Genomic DNA, 20328 nt, shown 5'->3' on the forward strand with positions numbered 1-20328 from the left:
TGAAAGAGCCGGGTGGGAGATGAGGAAGATGGGCATTTCCTCTGCCTCGAGCCGACGCCATCTTGGCTCTTTATGTAGTGGCTGTCATCCGAGACGACCATGGACTGTATATAAGAGGTGGACGTAGTCACCGTGACGACACCCGTTGGTTTGTGGAACGATGTTTAGAAGCCTTTAGAAGAGTTCTGCATTTTTTCGGCCGTTGCCATCTTGTTTTTTGGATGCCACCATCTTGGTTTTATCCATCACCATTTTGTCTTTTGGCCTTCGCCATCTTGGTTTTTGCCCGTCGTCATCTTGGTTTTTGCCCGTCGTCATCTTGGTTTTTGCCCGTCGTCATCTTGGTTTTTGCCCGTCGTCATCTTGGTTTTTGTCCGTCGTCATCTTGGTTTTTGCCCGTCGTCATCTTGGTTTTTGGCAGTCGACATCTTGGTTTTTGGCCGTCGTCATCTTGGTTTTTGCCCGTCGTCATCTTGGTTTTTTCCCAGTTGCCATCTTGGTTTTTGCCCGTCGTCATCTTGGTTTTTGCCCGTCGTCATCTTGGTTTTTGTCCGTTGTCATCTTGGTTTTTGCCCGTCGTCATCTTGGTTTTTGCCCGTCGTCATCTTGGTTTTTGCCCGTCGTCATCTTGGTTTTTGTCCGTCGTCATCTTGGTTTTTGCCCGTCGTCATCTTGGTTTTTGGCAGTCGACATCTTGGTTTTTGGCCGTCGTCATCTTGGTTTTTGCCCATCGTCATCTTGGTTTTTTCCCAGTTGCCATCTTGGTTTTTGCCCGTCGTCATCTTGGTTTTTGCCCGTCGTCATCTTGGTTTTTGTCCGTTGTCATCTTGGTTTTTGCCTGTCGTCATCTTGGTTTTTGCCCATCGTCATCTTGGTTTTTTCCCAGTTGCCATCTTGGTTTTTGCCCGTCGTCATCTTGGTTTTTGCCCGTTGTCATCTTGGTTTTTGCCCGTCGTCATCTTGGTTTTTGCCCGTCGTCATCTTGGTTTTTTCCCAGTTGCCATCTTGGTTTTTGCCCGTCGTCATCTTGGTTTTTGCCCGTCGTCATCTTGGTTTTTGCCCGTCGTCATCTTGGTTTTTGTCCGTTGTCATCTTGGTTTTTGCCCGTCGTCATCTTGGTTTTTGTCCGTTGTCATCTTGGTTTTTGGCAGTCGACATCTTGTTTTTCTGCCGTCACCATCTTGGTTTTTTGGCCATCGCCATCTTATTTTTTGGCTATTGCCGTCTTGGTTTTTGGCAGTCGACATCTTATATTTTTGGAGGTCACCATCTTGGTTTTTGGCCGTCCCCACCTTGGTTTTTGGCCGTCCCCACCTTGGTTTTTGGCTGTCACCATCTTATTTTTTGGCTGTCGCCATCTTGGTTTTTGGCCGCCACTGTAATAGACTTATATTCAATTATAGCAATTTAAATCAGAAATCACGTGAGTCACTAGTCAGTGAAGTTAACGTCAATCACGACCGTTTCCTAACTCTAACTAAGTGGTTGTGTTGCCTAAACCTAACTTCCTGTGAAAATGTAAATGTATTTTGAAAGGACACTATGCATGTAACGAGCGCTTATTGACACGCCGTCCTCTCTCCGTCCAAAAGCACTTTGTCTCCGATGTTGAAGGGCGCTGACCAAGCGGCGGTATTTGACGAGTTAGGAGGGAGAATGTGGTGGTTTAAGACACATTTTATCGGCTTCTCCTTTTAAAATGAATCAGCTGGAAACATTAAAAAATCAGTTGTAGCATAAAAGAAACAAAAAATGTTGGTTTGTACCAACAAATGAAATTCATGGAGACTCCTCAAAAGAAGCTATTACTCTGCAGTCTGGTGTCATGTTGTGATTAAAAGCATAATGAAGCAGTTCCACTACTTGTTCACAGTGTAGGTTTTACATTACACCATCATACTATCGCACCTCTGCCCTCAAACATATTGACTCCATGCCAAACGAGAAGGATAGCAGCACAGCAGAGTAATGACATGTTTCACACTAACAGTGAGCCAAAACAGCTGCTCATTTGTAGCTGAAGCAGCTTCAGTCAATACAGTCAATAGCAGCAAAGTAGCTGCAGCTACCGCAGGGAGTTGTTTTTATCCCTGCCTGTAGCGTCCCACCCTGCACACACAGTCTCTCCTTTTACTCTGTTTATTTGTCAACGCAAAGCTTCATTTCCAGCAATAATAGGACACGCTTTGTATCTGATTTAGCCACCAGCTACTATCCGACTGCGGTCCCTCGGCAGGTAGACACAGACGCCGCTAAGTAAAGAAATAAAGTGTGTTCACACCAGGAGAGCTGGAGACGTTGAGTGTCTTGAAAGCAGCTTTTTGGGGGTTTTGGGTTTTCCTCCTTGGAGAAAAAAACAGATGTGCATTGTAAACTGAGATTGATCAATTAACAGACGACTATCTATGTCCCCAAGAGAAGATAGAAGACTGAAATATCTCAGTAACTGACTCCGGATCGTCATGAGCCACTTGCTCTGACTAGGCTGGTTATGCATGATCTCCTCGTCATATTTCTTGGCAAAAGTGGTAAAAAAGTAAAATCCTTCTATACGCTTCAATAGGCAAGTTTGTCGAGTAGAATATAATAAAATTCTGGCCTTTAAAAAGAAAAAGGGGGGCACTGTGTTGCCGACTGTGAACCGCAACATCCACGATTCAGGTCCAACAGGAGACCTTTTATTCGCCATCTCTCTAATGTCAACTAATAATAATGGCATAAAATAAAACAGAGAACAAAGACCTCATCAAAGCACATTTGATCTCTTCTAGCTTTTGAAACCCCATTTGTCTTTTGTTGTATCTGAGAGAATGAAAAATGATTGCGTCCCATCTGGGTTTCTGGTCATGAACCAGGTCTTCCTTCAGGGGTAACTGAGGACATCCGGAGATGATACATGGCGTGTTAACGTCTCAACCAGCAGTCCCTCCTGGCATCGACATCCCTCTAATGGGGAGCAGGGATCCGGGGAGGGGATAGAGGAGGTGGAGAGGGAGCCGGATTGCCAGAGCACAGGTTAATCCACTAATTGGGAGCAAAGGGAGACGGGTTGCCAGATTGTGATGGCGACCAGGAGGGGCCGTTTAAGGGGGACATCTGTTCCTGCTGGAGAACAGCCGCCCTCACAGCTCCTCGGTTTCCTCTCTGACACTCATCTTCTTCATACACAAACCTGACAGCAAGGGTCCCCCCCCACCTCAAGAGTCTAGTGTCACATCAGACTCATGGAGTCTGGACCAAAAGCCAGGAGCTGGTTGGAAAAACTTAAGAGCTTTAGAGGAGTTTCTTTTACATTGGAAAGAGATTGTTTTGCCAAGGACGTTGTGTCAACTAAAGCCAGTTTGAGAGTCAAACCAGTAATTATAAGCAATGTGTTTTGTCTTTTCACATCATCCAATGTGCCATATTTCAGCCAGGAAGTAAATCAGCCTCAGTTGCATCAGTAAACAAATTCAGGAGGTGTTACACTGACAGATAACAAGCATTCAGGGAAGAAACAAGAGAAAATGGATCCAGATCTGCATCAAAATACGCACACAGACAACCATGCGATACATGCACTATTTTTCATTTGCGTCTTGGTTTTTGGCCGTCATCATCTTGGTTTTTGGCCTTTTTGGCCGTTGTCATCTTGGTTTTTGGCCTTTTTTGCCATCGTCATCTTGTTTTTTTTGTCATTGCCATCTTGTTTTTTTGGCCGTTGTCATCTTGGTTTTTGGCCGTCATCATCTTGGTTTTTTTGTCGTTGTCATCTTGGTTGTTTGCCGTTGTCATCTTGGTTTTTTGCCGTCACCATCTTGGTTTTTGCCCGTCGTCATCTTGATATTTTGCCCGTTATCATCTAGGTTTTTTGGCTGTCGTCATCTTGTTTTTTTGCCGTCGTCATCTTGGTTGTTTGCCGTCGTCATCTTGGTTTTTGCCCGTCGTCATCTTGATATTTTGGCCGTTATCATCTAGGTTTTTGGCCGTCATCATCTTGGTTTTTGGCCGTCGTCATCTTAGTTGTTTGCCGTCACCATCTTGGTTTTTGGCCGTCACCATCATGTTTTTTTGCAACCAGAAGGGACACGTGAGGGTGGAGCAAACTACATCCGAAAGCTGAATAAGACATTTTTAGGCCTTTAGAACAGGTCACCTCGTTACATAAAGGGAAAACCTCTTCTTGCACTGAATTGTCCAATATAATTATAATTATAAGGGATACTTGGCTGTGTTGAACCAAAGTAATCAATAAACTTTAGAACATTTGTTTCCTCACATTTTCAGTGAAACTTTCCACCACATTGATTAGAGAATTTGCATGTTGACTGTTCAAGTTTACAAAGAGACTAAACAAATGAATAGTACATAAATACAACATTATTTTACATTATGATGGAGTAAATAAATAGATACTGGTGTGTTGTGTGAAGATAAGCTGTTCCCTGTATTTTATTTGACGTGTCTTGTCCTGTGTGTTTGACTGCATCAGGATACGCCATCCTGCAGGCCATCATGGAGAAGGCGGGACAAAACAACTGGCAGGTCAGCGCCATCTGCGTGGAGAACTTCAATGACGCCAGCTACCGACGGCTGCTGGAGGATCTGGACCGGAGACAGGAGAAGAAGTTCGTCATCGACCTCGAGGCCGAGAGACTGCAGAACATGCTGGAGCAGGTGATACCACCATGACAGCAGCGTTTAGTTGTTATCTGTGTAAATCTCTTTATGTTCATACCATAAGATCAGCAAAATAACTTTAATTACTAAACTTTTTTCTCTGAAAAGGAACAACAGGATCCCAGAAACTGAATATCTACTATGAACAGAAGTTAATACTTTACTCACTGTTTCTGTCACTTTTTTTTTAGCATGTTTGTGCTAATTAGAAAGTTTTGAACATGAGAACAGTCTGTTTGCATCTCAGGTGGTGTTAGTTGGCATAAGCACACTCAGAATATGATGTGTGCCTTCCTCCTCCTCCTCCTCCTCCTCCTCCTCTTCCTCTCCTCATACCTCCATCTTTCCCCGGGACAACTGGTGTCTCTGTAATTGTTCAATTATTCAGGAAATCTCCACTCTGACATCTGTCACAGTTCTAACAATTTACTCTGCAGATGTGTGAGAGTCTCTTTTGCCGCAGACAGCAGATGACTTCCTACTCACAACATCTCACTAGTAGATGTGACGGACTGTCGTATTTGTGTGATGATACACTTGTTTTGTGCAGGCGGTGGTCCGAGTTGCTGCCAACAACATGAACATCTATTTTAGCCTGTATTCATTCCAACTGTCGTCCTCTTCATCTTTGCATCTTGCCAAGTTCTCCTGATCCAGGACCAGGATTTGAATACATAATTGAGCCTCATTAGCTGCTTATTAACAGCGCGGTCAGCACATATCAAGGCTTAGAAGCAACCAGATGTTACTTTGAATGTCTCCGAATGTGTTTCACTTACAGATGGGAGTGTAATGTGCTGGCAGCTCATTTGCAAGTTGTACAAACTGTACCGTAGTAGCTTCAAAAATAATTGGCTGAAGGTTGAAATTAAAGTCCAAGAAAGGTGACTAAATGTTACCAGTAGTGTACTGAAAAAAAAACCTTTTCAGACATGCACCTTGTAATTTATTCTATGTTTTATTTAACCTTTATTTAACCAGGAGAGTTTTTTTAGACCCCCAAAAAAAATCTGTTTAAGTGCACACTATATTTAGGATATCTTCACTGCTTTACCTTTCCGACGGGAAACTGAAGCCGTTGTATTCATCTTCGCTCTTGTCAAAACCACAAGACTCCTGTAATTTTACCTCGCAGAACACCGGAGTTGCCTGTTGTTTGTGTTATTGTGTAACTTTGGATTCACCAAAGTTACACAATAACACAAACAAACTATCCGATCGAGGCTGCGAGTCTGGTTGCTTCGGTGAGAACATAGATAACGGCTGCAGTCCCCCGTCGGAAACATAGACAGTATAGCTGTCTGACAGCGAGGTAAACTGGTGAAAATATTCTAAATATAGCGTACACTTTAACTGATATTGATTCTTTTAAGTGTGTAAAATAAGTTTTGCTGCTGCCCCCGTCCACAGCAGTACATTGCTTTGCTCCCGTGCTGGTACTCCTATCTGCTTCTCCAAATCTACTGTAGGTAATACACTGACTATGGAGAAGTACTTCATACAACCACACTTCAAAACACCCTAACTATCCCTGTAAGGAATCTGCTCCTAATTCTTTCATTTTAGATTTAAATGCATTTAACGCCAAGGGTACAGAATACACAAAATCCCTTTTTCCTACTTCCGGACGGAAAGCATAAAGAAGTCCTGAGAACGCAAACGAGTATTGTCCATCACTTTTCTGCATGATGAGGAGCAGACCAAGAATTGCCTCATATATAAATGTGTCAGCAATGTTTCATGTTGGCGTCTGAATAAACAGCAAAGTCCCATTTCCTTTAAAGTCACTGATAGGTCGGATCTGTAACATTTCCAGCATACACAAGTTGAATGCCAGCGCATTAACGTAAAGGCCGCAGCAGCTTAAGGTTAAATATGCATGTCTTGTTCTGCCTTTTAAAGAGCACTGTATTAAATGTAACACTTAATTATCATCTCTTCCCCACAAAACAAGCTTGATAAACCATAAAACACTGTGAAGAGCACATTTTAAGTTGTTGAGGAGATCAATATTAAAAGGATTTTTCCCCCTCAATATAACCACAATAATAATCAGACAATATTAGAACAAATTTATTGAGTTTTTTCCACTTTTATGCAAACATTCACACACAAAATGCATTGGAGATACTTATAAACTATAAGTATGTTCATAAGTATTCAAGACAGCCCTACTTTCAACTGACGAAATGAAAACCTTCAGATCCTTTAATACGAACAAACTGACTCATGTCCGACCTCTCAGTAGTCTGGATCGGATGTTAATCTCTCCTCCAGCTCCATGTTGTGATCCAGATCAATATAATGGATGTATGTTCATATTTTAATCTTTCATATTACAGCTGTCGGCGAGTTTCACAACCTGCTGCTCAGGTCTTGACAGCAGTGGAGCATGTTGGGGGAATTGACATCAATCAAGAGTATTTTTTTTATTAACTTATTAACTGGATGTCTTGGATGTCCGGTGGGATTTCTCAGCAGATGTCAGCTTTCAAAATCAGTTTTTATCACCAAGATGCAGCTCTGTGTTTGTACTCCTGTGTGTGTGTGTGGAGAAGAAGCATTGTCATGTCTGTGAAAGCGTGAAGTGTTTACTTCCTCAGTGAGACGCTGACATGACCGCCCGTTCATTTGTTTAGACGTCCCATCTTCTATGGATTAAACCTCGACGGTCCCACCGTGTCAAGACGCGCACACTCGCCTGTCACATGCATCGTTTAGTGTGATTAACGTATGCTATGCTGTAATCCAGTCAGGTTAACGTTGATTTCTGCTCCGCCTCCTCGCAGATCGTCAGTGTCGGGAAACATGTCAAAGGCTACCATTACATCATGGCCAACCTGGTGAGTTTCCTTTCTTCTCTTTACCGCATGTACCTTCTCATATCTGCTCACCATCACCTCCCTGTACTCTCTGTCCATTTGTACCAGCGGTGTTGATGTGCAGACTGTATCTTTAAAGGGGACATATCGTGCTCATTTTCAGGTTCATGCTTGTATTTTGGGTTTCTACTAGAACATGTTTACATGCTTTAATGTTCAAAAAACACATTACTTTCCTCATACTGTCTGTCTGAATACATCTGTATTCATGCTCTGTCTGAAACGCTCCGTTTTAGCGCATTTCAACGGAATGGCAATGGAATTGCGTTGCTAGGAAACAGCTTGGGTCCATGTTTACAGTACATCCTGTCAGCTGATGTCATTCACATACACTGCAACAGGAAATAAACTGGGAAACATTTAGTATGTTTACGTTTAAAACTGTGAAATGGTCTAAATATTGTAGATTTGTGACATCACAAATGGACAGAAATCCTAACAGCTTGTTTCAAACGCACAATTTCTGAATTACGGGCTGTGTGTATTTCTCCATGGATTGAGCGTTTTGATACTTTCACAGTATTTATATATCACTTAAACCTGCTTTATAATATAAAAGACATGGAAATCTCACTTTTTACAATATGGGACCTTTAAAGGGCTGGCTATAGACCCTTTTTGTGACAACGTCATGATGACGTCACGTTGTTAGCTGGAGGCAAAAGAAAAGAAAGTTACACATCTACAAACTATTAGCAACCTTTTCTCTCCATCTCTGAAACACTTCGCCGATATTGCACGACTCTCTTTTTGACTGACTTTACTGAAGGATAGTTAACTATAGACATCCAAAGATTTATACGCCCTCAATTTATCTTTACAGCTCTGCCGTTGGCCACCAGCCCACTGGCTACTTAGCCAACTTAGCTTGCTAATAAAGTCTCAAGGTTGGCAAGTATGTTTGAAGGAGATGTTTTCATAGCAATGTAAAATAGATTCTGTAATAGAGAGTGAATTATAACCTTTTAACTTCCTAACAAAAACCAGCATGCAAACGGTAATAAAGGAGTGGATGTTGAAGTACATGAGATTTATTATTTTACTTTTGTTTTTCACCGTGTTATCAAATTTATATCGAGAATCGTGGAATTTCACTGGTAGTGGTATCAACTACTAAATTTCTGGTATCTAAAATGAGGCTTTAGCAGGTGGAGTTAGTCACATCAAGTGTGCATCTTCTAAAGTTACTTTTAGAAGAAGTTCCTCTCTGATGTATTGTCCCTCCACTGCAGCTCAGCAGGGAAACACAAACAGACTCTAATGATGGAAGATGTTTGCTGAAGCCTCTTGTTACCTTCGGCTCAATGCGATGTTTTGTGGATTTTGTCCCTCATCTCTATTGGAAGATGAAGGGATTTCTTCAAGGCCAGTATGTAGAGCAGGAACATTTTACTGTACAGTGTCCATACGGGCATGTGGGTATTGGATTAAAACAGACTTGAATTTATAACTATGGCAACTATTGAGGTCTGACACAGACTGCCTTAATGTTCAGCTCCTTCTGACGGCCTCCAAGGAACATGATAAGTGGTATGGTGATCCTGGATCAGCGCTAATGTGCCTTTAGACCAACTGCTCTTAATTACCTCACAGTAGTTCAGTGGTAGTTCAGTGCTCGCCAGCTGTGATCAAATCATCAATACCTACCGAGTATTTTTTGATGTTGCTGGATTGTTTCTTCCTACCATCACTTGATTCAGTCCGTTCTCTCCCCTTGTCGTCCCTCAAGGGTTTTAAGGACATCAACCTGGAGCGCTTCATGCACGGCGGAGCCAACGTGACAGGCTTCCAGCTGGTCGACTTCAGCAACCCCATGGTCATCAAGCTGATGCAGCGCTGGAATAAGCTGGATCAGAGGGAGTACCCGGGCTCGGACGCCCCGCCCAAGGTATGTAAAATCAGATCAACAATGCAACATCTTATTGTGATTTGGTTCTGTAGCTGTGAGCATGCAGGACCCCTCTGGAAAGTCTTTGGTGGTGGATTCAAGCGTGCCCCAGCCGTGTGCATCACTTTTAGTGTCCCCTGGAAACAGTTTCTGTTGTGTTTTGAGCTTCTTGCAGCGCTTCTTCTAATTGTTTTGTCGTCAAATTGATGATTCATCTGCTGTGAAATTGGTGAATGTTTTCTAAATGCTGCATGTGTGTCGTCATGAAGTTGGTGAAGATGTTTCTTCGTTTGCTTGTGTCGTGTCTACTAAAAAAGTTGGTGCTCAAAAGCCAACTCTCAAATCCCATTTGTGAGCTTTCAGGTCAGTTTCAAATCTCTACAATTGGATTTTTCAGACTGTAGTGAAATGAGCTGACACCAACCTATAGGGTGATGGCATTTGTGTGAAGAATAGTGCTACATGCTATTTGTAGTCAACGGGCTCAAACATGCAAAGGCACGGCCTTTTAATTCCTCTGGGGGTGACCGGAGTTGTTACAACAGCGAAAAAATAGCAGATGCAAGCAAAGAAAGATAATACAAGAAAGGACAGATAAGATGAAAAGGGTATGGATATATAGCAGCAGCGTGTTTGCAAGGTGTGCAGGCAGCAGCATGCTGATACAGAAATGCAGTGAAAAATGTCTCTATGAAAAAACTAATAAATAACAAACTATGATAAAAACACATTCACACGGAACAAACATCGTCGTCATCGGCAGCAGCAGCAGCAACCTGCTCCGCCTCGTCCACCGCTGTCATCTGCAGAGATGTGACAGACTGACCCACTTTACATTCGTCTTCAGGCGCACAGATTGCAAATGGCACCGGGGCAAGAAGGCATCACGCCACGGTGGTCTGCAAACCTTCTCTACCCCCGCAGCAAATCTGTGTCCAACTAAGATTTCTATTTTAAAAAGCAGCTGCAGCGGAGTGGAAACGGAGTGAGCCGAGCAGTGTGTGTGTGGCTGATGGGTCGGGGTGGATCAAATTAAAAGTTTACACCACCGGGCGATATCACATGACGTTATGTGTGTATGTGTGTGTTTTTATCCCCACTCCATTTCTTGATAAATTGCTCTCTCCTCGAAATCCACTCAGACTAAATTACTCTGCTCCCCATTACGTTGGTCTACAGTCTCAGTCAGCCCGTCTTTCTTCTAATATACTGACACTACCGGTGAGTTTAGACCTTCCTCTGGCATGTTTACTCACTTTGCAAAGACAAATGTAATGACTGGTGTGTTAAAAGTTCCAGGAATCAGCAGGTAGTGAACTAATGAGACAGGCCAGTCACACTAAGGCTACATCCACACTTAATATGTTTTCGTTTTAAAACAAAAACGATCTCCATCCAGACGAGCATTTTAGGGCCGTTTCAGAATGAATCTCCGTCCATACTACGCCTGAAAATGCATATCACATGACCATCGTAATGCCGGTGTAAACAGAAAGCAGTGCTAGACGGGGGAATTAATGCAAAGGGCTCGAATTATAGCTTCCCTCCTGCTCATATAGTGGCATTATAAAATTTTGCAGCACCCCGATATATATATATATCTTTTCATAACATATGAACCTACATCTGTGCCAAATGTGTTGCACAATCATTATGAATATTTCAGCTTAGCTGCTCGTATGTGACCTTGACAGTGACCTCTGATGAACGATCTTTACGCCTGTATAATATAATACTATAAGCTTTCTTAATAAGCACTTTTTGTGTTTAATCAGGCTTCATGTGTGACATGGAAAGAATTAATCAACTCCCTCTTGCCCCCGTGTCCATGTTCGTGTCCCTAATAGCAGTGAAGATGGTCCCGGCTGTTAGTGAGTTCATCCTGCACCTCGGTTGTTGTTACTTTGGGCAGCTTGTCAAAGAGTAACAGGGGGATAGAGTGCAGCCGTCTCCGTAGAGAGCCATAATGTCACAGTGAGCAGTGGGCTAATGAATAGGATTCACCCCCAGCCGGAGGCCAAGTTAATGAACTCCTGCTAGCCGGGATAATTAATGCCAGACTGCTACCCGGCCGGACAAAACACTCGCCTTTTCCCTTTCTTTTTCCCCGGCTCACTCTCCATCTTCCTGCCGTTTCGTCATTCACTCAATTAGTTTTGTGCCGCGCCGGAGGTGAATTTTGGGGAAATGTATGGTTCGTGACAGAGAGAGTGATTCTTGTGGACGCAGATAATCAGAGGCAACACAGAGTCTTCGGGGTCAAAGATGGATTAGGGGAAATTGGGGAGGGTTTACACTGTGGGGGGATACACTCTTCCATTCTCTTTCCATTTCCAGAAAATAATGAGCGTAGTGAAGCTGCTGCCGCTCTGCAGCAGCCGAGCCGTTACGACGGACTGCCTGGCCCTGCAGAAACTCAGCGTGCTCTCAGAGGCAGACTTACGCAGATTGTTTTTAAGGAGATCTGACCAGCAAATATTGCAGAACATTTTGCCCGTCCAGCTTAAATCAGCATTTAATTGGCCTCATACCTTTTCTTAGTGTGTGTCCCCCAGCACTGTATGTACCCAAAACAGACAGAGCAGCAGGGTGGCTTCCAGGTTACAAAGACTGTAATTTAGAAATCACACGGTGCGTCCACACCAGGTTTTTAATCTCCTTTTAATAAATCTAATAGGCCAGAGGTGAGCCATAATTCCTACTGCAGTGTTTAAAGCTGTTTTTTCTCGCTAGAGAAACCTGCACATTACCCAACACACAGTAACGTCTGTATCTCTGACCTCCTCCTCTCGTCTCCCAGTACACCTCAGCGCTGACATACGACGGGGTGATGGTGATGGCCGAGGCCTTCAGGAACCTGCGCAGGCAGAAGGTAGACATTTCCAGGCGGGGGAACGCTGGCGACTGTCTCGCCAACCCCGCCGCACCGTGGAACCAAGGCATCGACATGGAGCGCACTCTCAAACAGGTGAGAGGATAAGACATCACAACTTACTTCCTTTTTCTTTTACTTGTAAAAACTTTTGTTCCTCTACTCCAAAGTACCAAAACAAACATGGAGGTGAACACATTTTTCTTCCTATGCTTCGTCAAGAAATAGTTACAGCACGTAATTCCCCCATTAAGCTGGGAATACGCTATATGGTTTTAGCCTGTTAGGCCGTTTAGTAATACATCCATGCCGAGAGACGGGGCGTCAGGTTGGCCGCTCCTCATTTGCATAAAGTTGAGGTCTAGGCTACTTTATGAAAATCAGGGGCATCCACCACAACTCGCCGCCTCTGGGAACTCCCGAAGAACTTTTAAACTAACCGTTGTTGACAGACTCAGCCACTGGATGGTTTATTTCTGGCCTCAAATGTTTTCACATTTCTGTGATATATTGTTGTAACATAACGAGCCCCGATGTTGGTTCGGTTTGAAAATCCGGCAGCAGTCAGACCGAGTGAAAGCGTTCGTCCAATCAGGTTCAGCCAGGAAGTCTAGGAGGGTGTAGCTCGTGTGTTTATTTTTACACCACTACTATCCCTTCAATGCTTGAAATAAAGCCGGGAAAATGTCCCACTGGGTTGTGATTTCCTGTTTCAAGGAAGAGTACCTTATTTATCCATCTATTCATGTATTCTAGTCTGGTCTGCTTCTTGGTATAAATGCCAAGTTAGAGTTTTTTTATCTATTTCTAACCCTGCCTCTGGTGTATCCTCACTGTAAATTGATGAGATGTATTCCAGCATTTCCTCTTTTTGTTTTTATTTAATGGTGTTATTATAGAATGTTTTATTAATTACGAGGTAATTATTCGCTGTGGGTGTAGATGAGGGAGGTTGTATTGTGTGAAGCACTCTGTGTTACATTTTATTTGTATGAAAAGTGCTATACAAATAAAGTCTGATTGATTGATTGACTGTCAATCATCTATCGAGTGACACGCCCATTAAGCGTTCAATACTGGGAAGCTGCATGACCCCTCGCGTACAAAAACTCCCCCGTGGACACGTACCATGAGGGTTTGGCCGTGTTTTTCCTTTTACTTGTATTGATTTGCTTTTTTTCACCTTGTGAAAAGCTGCTTTATTACAATCTCTTGTAGTAGAAAATGGACCTTGATGTGCTGTCGTTTTTCCTTCAACCTCTCTGTGGAGTAAATTAATATTATTTCTGTTCATATCATTGTGTGCAGGTCCGGCTGCAGGGATTAACAGGTAATGTCCAGTTTGACCACTATGGCCGCAGGGTCAACTACACTATGGACGTGTTTGAACTGAAGAATAATGGACCCAGACGGGTAAAACATCACACCACACTGCTTACATTTCTGTTATGAGTGTATATTTGTCCAATACTGTATATTTTAGCATACACAATATATCCTCTGCTGTCATGTGAGGTATGTGGGGGATGGGACGACACAGTACGTAGTGTGGCGTTTTTCTATTATCATAAGTAGGTTGTAAAAAACAAACCTCTGCTGCTGGTGTGAGAGGATGGATGTCTGTTGACGAAATTCAGGGGGAAATGGGAAAAAGAGAGAGAGAGCACTTGTGAGAGTGATGGTGAGAGGATGAAATGAAATAGAGAGCAATCAAGGTAGAAGACGAGGAGGAGGAGGAGGGGTAAGGAAGCAGAGAGGAGTTCCCATCAATCAAAAGCTGCTTTGGCGTGTCTTCCTGTGCACAGCGAGGGTCCTGTCAGGACACCGTGTGTGTGTGTGTGCATGTGTGTGTGTCACAGCGTCTCTGCTACATTTTCCATGTTCCTCAATCATCCCAATGCCCCAGCACGCCGGAGGTGTCAGCCAATCACAGCTCTCCGTTCCCTCTGGCTGCCCACCAACGGCGGCCCAACCAGCAGCCAGCTGGCTCGCCCAGCACCTCCACTCTCTCTGACTTATAGCTGCTTATGGTCGCTGTCAAAGCTCTCTGTCTGTTACAAGATCAATACATCACTTTGACACAATATTGGTTTGCAGATATTAAAAAAAAAATTCACATGCGGTGCCGACCGGCGCTGCCATGTTTGTATGTTCCTCCTCTGGATGGACAGAAGATGCTGTTATTGTGACCACAACATATCATGTCTGTCAGTTCCAGTCGGTCAGTTTGACCCTGAAGGACTTCTGGAAGCTGAACATGAAATCGCTTCTGACAAAAAGAAGCAGCACGACATCGAGCTTTAAATTGTAATCTTGCTTGACGGCGTCTCGGCTGAGGAAGGAATCTCAGCATGAGGAACAAATGTTTAAAAATCACAAAGAAAATGAACATGAAAGTAAATTTTTTGCTTTGGAAATAGCAGTTTGAAAATATAATCTTGAATCTACTTACTTGCTACGTCCAAAGCTTTCAACCACATCACATGGTCATCATCATCAGCGGATGTGAAATGAGGTTAAAAGATGTTAACAAAAAGATGTTTTAAATAGAATTTGAGTCCAGATTATTTTATCAAACCAAAAACTACTATTTTAGTATGATCAATTCGCACATCAATATAGTTTTTAAGAAGTGGCAGTGGAAAGCAAACTTTACTACTCCTTTCAACCTTGAAGCCAGATTCACTCCTTCCGTTCTTACCTTTCACAATAAAAGCCCTAGACATATAATATTCGCAGGCGAGTATTTCGCATTGTCGTGTTGTTTATTCGTCACGCCTCCAGTGTGTGAAGGCCTTAATCCGAAAGTAGTAACCGCTCATTTTGACACTTAAAAAACGTTACCTTTCATCACATCATGAAGCTTAATTATACTTGTGTTGTGAATGATGATTATAATGCAACGTGCCTTTTGCAGTATGCCGTTATACAGTATGTTAGCACGTACACATGCACAATCTAATACTTTGTTATCCCTGCAGATCGGCTACTGGAACGACGCAGACAAACTGGTGCTGATCCAGGACTCTCCGCTGCTTCCTAATGACACCTCCGGCATGGAGAACCGCACCGTCGTAGTTACTACCATCATGGTAAGAGACCGGAATGTACTCGCCAACACACACACTCACAAACACATGCATTCATATTGTTAACAAATTAGTAATGCCAGGAGACTTTATTATCCAGCACATATACACTTGTTGGAGCGTTCATCAACATTCACAACAACCTGGTATTAAAGTCTGGTGGTCAGCTGCTCTGCTATCCTTCACCTCCTTTCCCTTGTAAGGTGCCTCAGTTTTTAATAAGGAGCTTTACAAGTATTACTTCAGTACTCTGTGTATTTGTACACTGTTAACGGCTATTTTTCATGAACTTTGCATTCCTGGGTAATTGTTCTTGTTTGATGCTGTATTTTATCATTGATGCACATAAAGTAAACATCCGTGATTTGATTGGTTTAACTGTCAAATTCGTGGCCAGTAGCATCAATCGTTTTTCCAATTTACCTGAGAATAAACCGTCCATCATGTGTTCATGCTACTCTGGAGCTATCATTAACGGTAATTTAAAATCAGTAATGTCCGGGTAAATGTTAAAGTAACTTAGAACAAGCCCAGCAGTTCATGTGGTGTTTTTGAAATGGTTCTTAATGTGACTTATTTATAGTGTTTCGTGTATTTGAAATTGTGTAAAAAGTAAGAATACTCTAGCACGTTAGAAGAACGCAGCCGTCGAGGAGTCCGAACCAATGACATCGACGTTTAACCCCGCCTAAATTCGACAGTTAAACCAATCAAATCCCGGTGGGTGGGATTATATGTTCGAAGTTGAACCCCCCCCCCCTGATAGAGTTTGACTTCTTTTGGCTATGTCAAAAAAAGTATGTTTTGTTGCCATCCTTTAGAGCAAAGAATGGGAGAAATCCATCATAAAAATGGTTAGAGATACCAATTATCCACCAATAGTAGCCTCAATAAACCAGAATACAGGAGCGGCAACAAGATTTGTGGTGTGGCAAGATAAACTCCTTGAACATCACATTGATTATATATGCTAGGATTTATAGCAAAAGTATCCAACGTCGGACTGATGACAAGAATGCTCAGATTTCAATACCTTACGTACGCCTGAAGTCCCTTATGTTGTGTGCTGTGACTGACCAGAGTTCAGGGATCACACATGCTTTGTTACAACATGATAACAAGAGTCTTTCTTGCTTTTACTACGATAGAAACTTCAATAAACTCCAGAATCAACTACCGTCACTTACATTCTCTTTTATTGCACCAATAAACATCTCAAAAGGTAGTCAAACAGCTGCCGTTGCTGAGGTTTTTCTTCTCATTACACGGATAAAAGAGTTCATAAAAAGAGTTTCATACAGCTACAAAATCAATCCATGCATTTTACACATGATAGAAATGAATGGCCTTTGCATGGCATGTCAATCTCTGGCTGTAGCGGTGACTCTGACTACAGCTGAAGCAGCCAGATTTTGAGCGTACATGTGGCAGCTGAGTGGAGGAGGGAAGGAGGTGGGAATGGAGAGTCACAGCTCAGCACAATCCTCCCTCTTTTCAGCCCCTGATGAGGAACCCCATTTTAAGAAACTGAGCCCCAGTTGGACGCAAGCAGGATATGAAAAGCCCTTAATGGCAGAGTGACGGACACAGCAGCCCGAGCCAAAATGAAGCCCTAAAGACACTGGGCGAGAGGAGAGACACGGCGACTGTGTTAATGGACGCCCTGTTCAGACAAACTGAACAAGAAATGGAGCCACTCAGAGCCGTAATGGAGCCCCTCGAGAGGAAAATGAAATGCAAATGGAGGGAAAAAAGACTGTCTTTTTTTAAGGACGGTGCTCGTGAATGGACACCCATTGAGGCTCCCAAACAGCACAGTGTCTGTTTACTAGCATAAACAAGCTCCCACTACACCTGTTTGTGTGTGTTAGATTCATACGATGTCATGCCCGGTGTGTGTTTGTGTGGCAGCTTGAATCCCATCCTGATTTGAATTTGTAATTTTTCTGCAAAGATTTACGGACCCTGAACTATAAAGTGAGGCGGTACCAGAATGTGAATATGCATTATGTCTAAGAGAGTTCCTGTCTGCTCTAAATCTATCACTTTCCCCCCCGACTACCTGCTCCACCGTACAGTACATTACACACTTAGACAGATTCCTGAAAGCTTTAAAACAGCTTAGAAAGACTAATGCTCTCATAATCATCCAAGTTCATATCCATCACGCTTTTTATGCAGCATGATATTATAGTTACATCATGACGGCTGCCTTTCACCGCTTTTAATGTTTGTTTAAACTTAATGAAGTGTCCCGGTGTTATATTGCCTCTGTGTCTGAGGAACTTGTAAGGAGCAGTTATAAAAGAGCAGTTCAACATGTTGGGAAATGCTCTCGTTTGTCATTAAATGGAGGCTGGTAGCTCTCTAGTTTCAGCGTGTGATTAAGCTAGGCTAATCATAACCCAGACCTGTTCTTGGTGCTGTATGCACAGCAGTGAAATCAGCATCAATTGTTTCATGTAACTGTCGACTTGAAGGTGCTAAATTCAACATTTAGAGCGTTCATATAGCAGCAAACAACTGTCGTCTATGTAAAGATATAGAGGAGTAATGTCTACCTGAGCAGAGAATGAAGTCTCTCTCCCTCTGTGTGTTGTAATCAGAGCTTCTCCGCACTTTGTTGACATCGCCGAGCCAGCCATATATTCTTTTAGTGCGACACGCTAAAGTTCTGCACGAGACCCGAACCCAAACTCGTACCCATGCTTTTCAGACAGGTTCTGTCGAATTTGAAACCCTAACCCAAGACCCGAGGCTATATTTTTGTTATTTCCCCCTCCAAAGAAAAATTGATATGCTTGCTTTTGGAAAGGTTTTCTCACAAATACAAAATAATGAATCTAACAATGGCAACACACAGTTAAAAAGCTTTTCGATGGGAAACAGTCCAAAAGGGTGTCGACTGTAGCTACTGCTGTTTGTTAGCGCTCTGCTGGCAGCTGCTTCTGGCTTTTATTTGGATCATTATGGTTAGATTTTGACTGGTTTCAGAACCCTAAATTTGTTAGCAAATCCATTTCATTAGCCCGTTCACTTTTACTACTTATAGATCTGCAACCACCTCATGATCTTTAGTCTGGTGAAATTTAATTCATAGTGTAAATAGCCGTTATTTGTCTTAAGCTCAAAGTATAACAGACCTCTATGACGTCTCAGAGCTGCCTGGATGTTGGTGCGTCAACAGTGAAGCTCCCAGAGAGGAGGACGACGTTTGACTGTCACTTTATTGGCAGGACAAGGCTGAAAGCTTTGATGAAGTGTGTCTTTGGCTTCAAACTCGTCCATTGCACTTTAAACCTGGCACACTGTCAATCTGCCAGAGGGCAAGAAATACAGACAAGGTGCTGCTATAATTATGTTTCTGTTTGACCTTTGTTCAAGGAACTCTGAGAGAGGAGGACATGTTTGGATTTTGTGGATAGAGACCGTCATGACGATGCAGCTACATAGATGTTTTAGAAGACGTTGGGCCTCATGCAAGAACCTCTCGTCTGGGCAGATTTGTTCTTTACGTACGAATGATTTAAGAGAACTTGTTGCATTCAGCAAAAATGGTCGTACTAGTAGTCCAAGTAAAAAATGTCCTTATAACAAGAATGGCAAGACCTTAATCTGAATGAAATTGGACTTTAAATATCACCAAAATCAAATCCTGGCTTGTCAATTTAGGTTTGACAACTGCTTTTTTTGTTTAGATTTTATTGGCATGGAGTAGAATATCAATACAATTTTTGCGTGCCAATTTATACAAGTCAGAAGTTGCTAGGAAAATGCAGAGCTTTTCTTTAGCGAGACATTTTTTGGCATCTAACTTCATGTTAAAACATTTCGTCTTTGTGTCACAGCTTTGCAATGACACAGCGTTGCCAGGGGTAGGGATATTTTTTTTTCGGGTTCTACTGAATTTATTATGTTAATGTTTTGCCGCTCTGCAACAGCAGGACTTGAAAATTGCCCACAAAATTAGCAGCAGAACAGCAAGCCTTATACAGCAATTAGGAGGCATTAATTCTGCTAACAACATAGACTGTATATAAGAAGTGGACATAGTCACCTTGAGGTCACCCATTGCTTTGTGGACTGCTGTTTTGAAGCCTTGGGTTCAGCATTTTGGCCATTGCCATCTTGGTATTTGGCCGTCACCATGTTGGCATTTGCCCGTTGCCATCTTGATTTTGACAGTCGCCATCTTGGTTTTATGGCTGTCGCAATCTTGGTTTTTGGCTGTCACCATATTGGCTTTTGGACATCGCCATCTTGGCATTTGACCGTCGATATCTTGACTTTTGGCCGTCGCCATCTTGACTTTTGGCTCCGCCATCTTGTTTTTTGGCTGTCGCCATCTTGGCATTTTGCAACCAGAAGCGACACAAGAGGGTGCTATGTACAACCGAACACTGAATAAGACATTTTTAGGTGACCAAAATGTTTCAATTAACTTTGATGACCTGAAAACACACTGTGAAAGGGTTAAAGTTATCAGACGAAAACATGGACAACTCCCGGACTGGACAATGCCGTAGTAGCGACCTGTCAATCACAATACACGCCTTAAAGCATCCCCTGCTTTATGGTCTATTTGACTTTAAATGGGACCATAATTTACTAAATGAACATCATGCTGTATTGAAGAAGACTTGAAACTAGCTGATTGAGACTATAAACTCATGTTTACAATGTTTACTGAGGTAATAAATCAAGTGAGAAGTAGGCTCATTTTCTCATAGACTTCTATACAATCAGACTTCTTTTAGCAACCAGAGGAGTCGCCCCCTGCTGGCTGTTAGAAAGAATGCAAGTTGGCTTCACCTTTCAGACCCAGAGGTTGCCGTGTGGCTAATAATCACATCAGCATTCATTAGGTTGAAACAAACAATTTACAAAATATTTTTACATTGAAGAGAATTTGCTAAATCCGTCAAGAAACCGTCGTTT

At 42.6% G+C, this 20328-nt stretch overlaps 1 protein-coding gene across 1 annotated transcript in view; it reads left to right on the top strand.

The window, feature by feature from the left end:
• Positions 1 to 20328, top strand: part of gria4b (glutamate receptor, ionotropic, AMPA 4b) — a 185227-nt gene that overhangs the window by 131271 nt on the left and 33628 nt on the right. Inside the window, exons 7-12 of the mRNA XM_037748409.1 lie at positions 4472 to 4656; positions 7449 to 7502; positions 9271 to 9429; positions 12230 to 12397; positions 13610 to 13714; positions 15283 to 15393. Coding sequence (XP_037604337.1) covers positions 4472 to 4656; positions 7449 to 7502; positions 9271 to 9429; positions 12230 to 12397; positions 13610 to 13714; positions 15283 to 15393 — 782 coding nt within the window. The remainder of the gene's footprint in view (positions 1 to 4471; positions 4657 to 7448; positions 7503 to 9270; positions 9430 to 12229; positions 12398 to 13609; positions 13715 to 15282; positions 15394 to 20328) is intronic.

Source organism: Sebastes umbrosus, chromosome 17 (assembly GCF_015220745.1).
Source record: "Sebastes umbrosus isolate fSebUmb1 chromosome 17, fSebUmb1.pri, whole genome shotgun sequence".
NCBI lineage: Eukaryota > Metazoa > Chordata > Actinopteri > Perciformes > Sebastidae > Sebastes > Sebastes umbrosus.